Source organism: Erpetoichthys calabaricus, chromosome 12 (genome assembly GCF_900747795.2).
Source record: "Erpetoichthys calabaricus chromosome 12, fErpCal1.3, whole genome shotgun sequence".
Classification (NCBI taxonomy): domain Eukaryota; kingdom Metazoa; phylum Chordata; class Cladistia; order Polypteriformes; family Polypteridae; genus Erpetoichthys; species Erpetoichthys calabaricus.
The window spans coordinates 84,443,286-84,453,030 of NC_041405.2; the positions used below are offsets into that span (position 1 = coordinate 84,443,286).

At 36.7% G+C, this 9,745-nt stretch overlaps 1 protein-coding gene across 1 annotated transcript in view; it reads left to right on the forward strand.

Moving 5' to 3' along the window:
* The window catches only part of ints6l (integrator complex subunit 6 like), a 102,337-nt gene that overhangs the window by 72,161 nt on the left and 20,431 nt on the right, over positions 1 to 9,745 (forward strand). The window contains 1 exon segment of the mRNA XM_051935172.1: positions 5,192 to 5,429. Within this exon segment, the coding sequence (XP_051791132.1) occupies positions 5,192 to 5,429 (238 nt within the window).

A 9,745-nucleotide genomic window follows, 5' to 3' on the forward strand; every position in this document is an offset into this window, starting at 1 on the left:
CGAGATTATTTAAGGCTTTATAAACCATAAGCAGAATTTTAAAGTCAATCCTGAATGACACAGGTAACCAGTGTAGTGACATCAAAGCTGGAAAAATGTGCTCGGGTTTTCTTTTCCTGGTTAGGATTCTAGCAGCTGCATTCTGCACTAGTTGCAAACGATTTATGCCTTTTTTGGGTAGTCCTGAGAGGAGTGTGTTACAGTAATCTAGTCGACTGAAAACAAAAGCGTGAACTAATTTCTCAGCATCTTTCAATGATATAAGAGGTCTAACTTTTGCTATGTTTCTTAAGTGAAAAAATGCTGTCCTAGTGATCTGATTAATATGCAATTTAAAATTTAGATTACAGTCAACAGTTACCCCTAAGCTTTTTACCTCCGTCTTGACTTTTAATCCTAATGTATCCAGTTTATTTCTAATAGCCTCATTGTATCCATTATTGCCAATCACTAAGATATCAGTTTTCTCTTTATTTAACTTGAAAAAGTTACTATTCATCCATTCTGAGATACAAGTTAGACATTGTGTTAGTGAATCAAGAGAATCGGGCTCATCAGGAGCTATTGATAAATACAGCTGTGTGTCATCAGCATAGCTGTGGTAGCTCACGGTGTGCCCTGAGATAATCTGACCTAACGGAAGCATGTAGATTGAGAAGAGCAGCGGACCCAGGATAGAGCCTTATGGAACACCATATAGGATATCATGTGTCTTTGAGTTGTAATTACCACAACTAACAAATAATTTTCTCCCTGCCAGGGAGGATTCAAACCAATTTAAGACACTGCCAGAGAGGCCCACCCATTGACTAAGGCGATTTCTAATAATATTATGATCAATGGTGTCAAATTCAGCACTCAGATCTAAGAGGATGAGAACAGATAAAAGGCCTCTGTCTGCATTTACCCGCAAGTCCTTTACTACTTTAACAAGTGCAGTTTCTGTGCTGTGATTTGTTCTAAAACCTGACTGAAATTTATCAAGAATAGCATGTTTATTGAGGTGGTCATTTAAGTGCATAATGACTGCCTTCTCTAGAATTTTACTTAAGAAAGGCAGGTTAGAGATGGATCTAAAATTTTCAAGAGCAGAGGGGTCGAGATTATTTTTCTTAAGTAGGGGTTTAACTACAGCAGTCTTAAGACAGTCTGGGAAGACCCCCGTATCTAATGACGAATTTACTATGTCAAGAACATTATCAATTAGCACGCCTGATACTTCTTTGAAAGAATTTGTTGGTATTGGGTCAAGGACGCAGGTGGAGGGTTTCAGTTGAGAAATTATTTTATGTAAATCAGGTAAATATCCTAATGAAAGAGTTTAATTTGTTTATAATGGAATGCTGGGGTTTAGGAAGATCCTTAGTGTTGGGGAGATATACTATGTTATTTCTAATATCATTAATTTTTTGATTGAAAAATACAGCAATAGCCTCACAGGTTTTACTGGAAGTACTTAGGAGGCATTCCTTTGAGTTACCTGGGTTTAACAGATGATCAATCGTCGAGAATAAGACTCTGGGATTACTACCATTATTATTTATAATCTTAGAGAAATAACAGCGCCTCTCAAGACGGACTGTGTTATTGTATTCGGTTATTTTAACTTTTAATATTTCATAGTGGATAGTTAGTTTAGTCTTCCTCCTATTTACGCTCAGCTCTACGGCATGTTCTCTTTAAATCAGACACTCTTTGGGTCTTCCATGGTATAACAATGCTAGAAGATTTTTTAACCGTCTTTTCAGGTGCAACTATGTCAACAGCAGCTCTCACTTTAGTGTTAAATCTTTCCACCTTACTATTTACATTATCCTCGCTATTATATTTGGCACTATAAATGGACTGATTGCTTAGACTGTTTGTAAGTTTTAAAGCTGCTGATGAGTCAAAGAAGCGTTTTTTAACAATATGCTTCTCATGAGTGTTTTCTATCATTATTTCTATATTAAAAAGTAGAAGAAAATGGTCTGATAGATCAATATCAATGACCTGCTTTATATCAACTTTTAGTCCTTTAGTAATCACTAAGTCTAACGTATGACCTGCTTTATATGTAGGCTGATTAACGAGCTGTCTCAAATCAAGAGTCCAGGAGGTTCATTAATTCTTTTACTTTTTGGTCACATTGATAATCTATATGAAAATTAAAGTCGCCGACTATTAAGAGTGTGTCATAGTTCGTAATTAAAATTGACATTAAGTCAGAGAATTCCTCAAAAAAAGACGTGTTGAATTTAGGAGGTCTATACACGGATAATACTAGAACGTGAGAATCTCCTTGGATAACAACGGCAAGATACTCAAAGGACTTGAATTTACCAAAACTGACATCTTTACATTTTAACCGGCTTGAGTAAATATTTGCCAAGCCGCCGCCTCTCTTTCCTTGGCGATCCACACAAATAAAACTGTAATCCAGAGGCGCAGATTCAATTAAAACAGCCGCGCCATTTGAGCTAAGCCACGTTTCACTTAGTGCAATAAAATCTATTTTTCTATCACTAATAAGATCGTTGATAAAAACGTCTTGTTAGTTAAAACTCTAACATTTAATAGTGCCATATTTAATGTTTTGGAGGGGCAGAGATGAAAACTATGTGCGTTATTGATATTTGGAACAGGAACTAAGTTACTTTTATTAGCGCCGCTCTGTGTATTTTTTGTTTAATCTATAGTCTGTTTTTATAGTTTTAATACATTGTTCATCTAAAGTAGTAATTTTATTTAAATTATTGGTGTTTATGCCGTATTGCCTAGATTTTCTACATCCATTGAGATTGGTTATTACAGTATTAATGTTGTGCACTTTTACGGAAGATTTTATTAAACAATTATCTCCTTTGTGTCTTTAATTAATGCTGTGAAGTCAGCCTTGAGGATTTCCGATTGTCGGTGCCTTATATCATTTACGCCGGCATGCAAAACAATTGCTCCAACTGCCCTCTTCTTGTGCTTCTCGTAGATTGCCGGCACACGTCTAATCACATCTCAGACACGAGCACCGGGAAAACAAGAAACAAACAATTTTCAATTAGGGCATGCGATATTGAGGTTTCTAACAATAGAATCACCTACCACTATTACATCACCAGGGGCTGAAGGCGAACTGGGGACGCGGAGAGGGTCGAACCAGTTCTGAGTCAAGATGCTCGCCTGTGCCGATGGAGGTGTTCTGGCCTTGAACCCACGCCTGCATAGCTGAAATACGCCAAGGTCATCATTGGTGTCGCTCCTACGAGGCGCGGGGGTGGACTTCACTTGAGTGCACAACACGGGGTTGATGTTACGCCGATTACAGATGGCGAGGATGGTTTATCCAGCAGCCGAGCCTTCAGATCTCTAAGGTATCTTCGTCTGGACAGGAGTTTGTGAATCTGTTCGTCGAGTGCCTGGAGTTCTTCTACAACCACGGCAGTGCGATTCATCTCACTGTCGGCCATTGTCTGCTTCTGCTTCCGCTTCCGCTTCGTGCCCTAGGAAGAATGAGAGATTGGTTAGCCAATGGTTACACGTACCACACATTTGGGCTGACAACGTAGCAGGACTTCTGAGTGTGACATAGTGCAGGGATTACCTGTAGTAAATCCAAATTATTTCCAGGAAATCCCAGTGAAAATGTAAAGCTGGGGACTGAAGACCTTTCTGGATGTTCATATTTGTGCATAGAATATATAAAATACAGACAAGTTCTTGTTTAATGTAGGTAATACATGCTCATTTACATAATGTTGGATTTTAATCTTTTATTATAATCTGACTTTATGAATAGGAACACTAAAGTGGCCACTGATAAGATGCAACTGGTCCAGGAACCTGGACCTGTGAAGCTGTAAGGCAGCAGTGTTTAAGTATGAGTGTCTAAAACTATGTTCTCATTACAAGGCTCATTGCTCAATTCCAACTTCTTGCTCAGATCAGACTTGCCTACCTTGACAGTTCACATTCATAAGTACGAGTGACCTGTATCTAACTGTAATGTAAATGTGCCTGTCCTCTGAAATGGCATGCATGCACAAATAGTTGTTGGTGATGCAGATGACTTGTGCACAAAAGTACCAAAGGACCACATATAAAAAAGAGTAAAGTCTGATTTGAAAAGATAGGATTTCTGTCTCCATGTAGCTGTGAAAACATCAGAATTGAAGGCAAAAAATCTGATTTAAATCAGTTCAGCCTGGTAAAGTGAACATAGCTGCTTTATCTTTGAAAATATGATGTTTAAAGATACAAGACCTTGTCTGATTACCTTTTTGTTGGAAGGGGTGATTTTAGTGTGATTTGCAGTGGTGGTTATGGGAAACCTCTCAGCAATTTCTGTTGGCCATTGTGTTTTGCGGTTAAATTAAATTTAATATTACTGCTGCGCATTTGATTCTTTTACATACATTGCACCCTGGCTTCCCATGACCTTGAGTTAAAATGATAGATTTGTCAGAATTGGTTTCAAAATACGGAACAAAGTACAAAGCATAGAAAATAATTTTCTGTGTAGACAAGCTATAATAACTCCTTTATCCAGTTAAAAAATATTAAGATATTAAAAAAAAAAAAAAAAACCTCACTTTTTGCATTGAGTTCCAGCTTTTAATTATATTCAGGGATAGTGATGGAAGGAGGTCTTCTTGTTTAAAAATACAAATAACAACTCATTATCTCCGAAGGATTCCTTCTGAATTGTAAAAGTTGTGTTGTTTGGGTAGAGAGGATCTTTAATTAGCATTTCCAAGGGCAGATTGAAACTCTGATAGAATATTCTTTATGAATTTTTTTTTTAAGGGTTATAGTGTAATGTTACTTTACAGCTGAATTTGACTTTCTCACTGTTGTTGAGTGCTTTCCTTTGGTTATATTAAATTAAACACACTCGTAGATAGTGCTTGTTTCATATTTGTTACAAAAAACATTTTTTAATTCAATTTTGCATTTATGACGGTGACTTGTTGGGATGGCAAGATAGAAAAATCTGTTTTGGTTAGTTTATTACCATGATCCTAACAAGGATGGTCAGTCTAGGTATTTTTAATTTTTAATCCTTTCTGAAATTTAAAAAAATACTGCAATTTATAGGAAAGTTTAACAAATACATTGTGATTCATTTTGTGAGATGTGTGGGCATTTTGTGTATAACAGAGGCTAAGTCTCATTGCACATATAAACTGATACATTTAAAACCATTTCCTTTTTACAGGGTATGATGGTTGATGAAGCAGATGAATTTGTAGCAGGGCCTCAGAATAAACTCAAACGAGGAGCCGGAGACCCAAATTCAGCAAGTGCGCTAAAGAGACGGAGGAGCATGTCACCCTTGCTACGACGACCCCAAACTCCACCAATTATCACCAACCATGTTGTGGGCAAGGGTCCCCCTTCTGCACCTGGTAGCCAAAGTCATCAGAATCTAATTAAACCAATACCGCTTCATAAAGGTAATTCTGCTGATATTTTCAGCTTGTTTACAATCAAGTATAATGTGTCTTCATATGTTGGTACTGGGTTTGATTATGTCACTTTCTCCAATTTCGGTGAACCTTGTCACCGTTGTACTTAATGGCTCTCAGACAACTACTGTAAATATTTCCATTGCTAATTTATTTTGTAGGTGCAGGACTTTCAAATAATATTCTTCAGGACCAAGTGAATAATCCTTAAATTTGTCTTGTTGATTCTGGGATCGGTGCTTTTTGCATGTCACATTAGTTTGCTTCTTACTGTTTACCTGTATCTCTTTGCACCATTTCTTTTATGCTTATAATAGTAATAACGTAGTGACCTCTTCAGTGAATACCTTTGAATCTGTTGGAGAGCCCCATAGCACTCGGCTGCTTTTTTTTTTTTTTTTTTTTTTGATAAGCTTTTGTACAGGACAAGGTGGACTGGTGCATGTAGGAACAGGTAATTGTGGCCTTTATATAGGGGTGGGCGGTATGACCAAAATTCTATATCACGGTATTTTTCTAAATTATCCCGGTTTCACGGTATTCAACGGTATTTTTTTCCCCATGCACGAGTGTATGTTAACCACATTTTCCACTGCAATTACTGGCTAAGAATAACCTATTCCACTGTCAAGAGTATTGTACATTGTACAAAAAAAACATTTTAATGTGCACACTAGTGCTGGGAGGTATACCGGTTCATACCGAAAACCGTTTTTTTTAATTTTTTTTATGATATGGATTTTTCTTATACCGCAACACCAGTTTAAATTGCCTAAACGACGTTCGGAACATGGCACAGCGGGAAACTGTTCAAGTGGGAACCTTTTTCACTGCTACACCGCTAAACACAGATTTGTTGCACTAGGGCTCTTTTTCACTGCTACACCACCAAATAGTGGGCGGTAGCATAGGTATGCCGTGCGGTGAAAATGGACAGAGAGCATTCCGAAACTGAACCAAAAGTAAAGTTGAACATGATGAACAGAAGAACTTTTGCCGAAAAAAAGGAGTCACATCCGTCGCCTGGCGATACTTTAGTTTTAAAAGGTCAGATGTGTAAATACTGTTTCTATACTACTGGATAATACTGCAAGCCAAGTTGTACTTGCTAGTGTATGTTTTGCTCGTATTCATCCTGCGATGTGCTGGCGACTCATTCAGAGATGGGCGCAACTCTGAATGGATGGCATAATTAAACATGTATAACGAAGATATTTTTAAAGTTCTGAACACTCCGTCGGCTAAGTTAATAACTAGCTTTAATTTCACAAAGACGTTTATCGTGTGGTGATTGGTAATGTGGAGAAAGAAAAAGGAAAGATAGGAACTGGGGTTTTGGTAAAGAGCAGGAATATCATGAAGTGAATGGATTCTGTGCGGTGATTGCTGCAGGCGCCTGCTCTTAGTGCGGAAGAAGTCAGTTTAAGAAGCGTAGTGATTAACGACTGGGTCGGGGAACACTTAACACAAAGTATTTGATGTGCTGCATTAACTTATGATGGGGTTTGAGAAAATCTAGTAAATTAAACATTGATTTTAGGATGAAGTTTAGTTTACAACATTCTACTTTAATTATAAAATAAACTATGAGAATAAAGTGGAAATGTCGACTTTAATCTTGACATAGTCAACATGTCAAATTTATTCTCGACATATAGTTTGTTTTTTTCTTCCGTGTCTATATTTTTTTTTCTTCACAGTGGCCCTAATGCGCTTCCATAGGGCTATACCACAAACAGCATTATAAATGCAAGTTGCAGTTCTAATATTTATGTATATAGCTTAGCTTGAAGCAAGGTCCATATTAATGCAGTTTGCCTAAATGATGGTACAGTTGGTAAGATGTCATCACCAAGTTGCACTTGTTTTATTTTATTTTAATTTGGTGAATACTGTGTAATGCACCTGGGCTTGAAGCCTTGAGGTAATGGTGTAACTATCAGTAATACTATTATGTATTTTATTGTTATTATTTATTAGTTTAAATATTATGCAGTTTAATGATGATAAAATTGTTTAAAAAGTCACTTTAACATGTCAGTGGACAGAGATTGTTAACATTAACAGAAAGTGTAGTTGGTTTTCAAAAAATATTTACTATTTATTCCTTTTCTAAGACGTGTTCAGTGCAATCCAACTTTTGGCAAACACCTCTGGATATTTTACTAAGTCTAAATGCCTCTTTGGATGGTTGAAAATATGTTGTCAAAATCATAGTTTAAGCTTTTGCAAAATTTGTTCAATTAAAAGGTTCTACATTTTGACTGCATCTGTCATGCAGTGTGATTCCTTCTCTTTAGTGCCACCCCCTTGAAAACTATCACTTTATGGGGCCATGCAAACCTGTATTAATACTTGTGTGCACATAAAATGTGTTTTTGTACGATGTACAATTCTCATAACAGTCTAATAGGTTATTCTTAGCCAGTCTACTGCAGTAATTGCAGTGGAAAATGTGGTTAACATCCACTCATGCATGGGGAAAAAAATACCGTCTTAATACCGTGAAACCGGCAGAATTTAGAAAAATACCGTGATATAGAATTTTGGTGATACCGCCCACCTCTAGTGCACACAAGTATTAATACAGTTTTGCATTGCCCCATAAAGTGATAGTTTTCAAGGGGGTGGCACTAATGGAGAAGGTATCACATTGCATGACAGATGCAGTCAAAATATAGAACCTTTTTATTGAACAAATTTTACAAAAACAAACTATAATTTTGACAAGATATTTTCAACCATACAAAGAGGCATTTAGACTTAGTAAAATATCCAGAAGTGCTTGTCAAAAATTGTATTGCACCGAATATGTCTTAGAAAAGGAATAAATAGTAAATATTTTTTGTAAACCAACTACACTTTCTATTAATGTTAACAATCTCTGTCCACTGACACGTTAAAGTGACTTTTTAAACAACTTTATCATCATAAACTGCATAATATTTAAACTAATAAATAATAACAATAAAATAAACAATAGTATTATTACTGATAGTTGCACTATTACTTCAAGACTTCAAGCCCAGGTGCATTACACAGTATTCACCAAATTAAAATAAAATAAAACAAGTGCATCTTGGTGATGACATCTTTGCCTAAATGATGGTTCAGTTGGTAAACTGCATTAATATGGACCTTGCTTCAAGCTAAGCTATACTGGGAAGAAAAAAACAAACTATATGTCGAGAACAAAGTCAACATTTCCACTTTATTCTCGCCATTTATGTCGAGATTAAAGTCGACATTTCCACATTATTCTCGCCGTTTATGTTGAGATTAAAGTCGACATTTCCACTTTATTCTCATAGTTTACTTCATAATTAAAGTAGAATGTCGTAAACTAAACTTCTTCCTAAAATCAATGTTTAATCAATTACTTAATTTACCCCGTCATAAATTAATGCAGCACATTAAATGCTTTGTGTTACGTTCCCCGACCCAGTGGTTAATCACTACGCTTCTTAAACTGACTTCCTCTGCACTAAGAGGAGACAGAGATCATTGCACAGAATCCATTCACTTCATGATATTCCTGCTTTCTGAAAATTTAGAATGCTAAGATAAATACTTGATATCATTTTCATGATGAAATGCATTAAAGCAGGTATTACACATGCACGGTAGTGAGGCGGTAGTGCTGCTCCTCGCAGTAAGGGGTCCCCAGGTGTATGTTCAGTGTAGAGAATTTTATGGCAGGTGTGACGAGGCTCCAAAAAAACTGGATTATGAATAGCTATCGCACAGGTTTAACTTAAGTATTGTGTAAATGTTGGGTTTGTGATCTGCTGGTTGGAGACACGAACACAGAATTCAATGCATGTTCTTCTGAGCGGGCTATCTTTATTGCATGCATGCTGTCTCTATCTGACGTACCAAAACCCCAGTTCCTAGCCTTCTTTTTTCTTTCACCACATAACCAATCACCACACAATAAACGTCTTTGTGAAATTAAATCTAGTTATAAACTTTGCCCACGGAGTGTTCAGAACTTTAAAAATATCTTCGTTATACATGTTTAATTATGCCATCCATTCAGAGTTGCGCCCATCTCTGAACGAGTCGCCAGCACATCGCAGGATGACTACAAGCAAAACATACACTAGCAGGGTCAATATAGCACAACAAAACCCCACATCCTATATGGCTTTGAAAGGAAACTGAAGCACGCCGAGTAAACCCACCAGAAAAACATGCAAATGCAAGGCAGGCACACCGCCATGCCCCCATATGATTAATGCATGCTTTAATGCATTTCACCATGAAATTATATTAAGTATTTATCTTAGCATTCTAAATGTTCA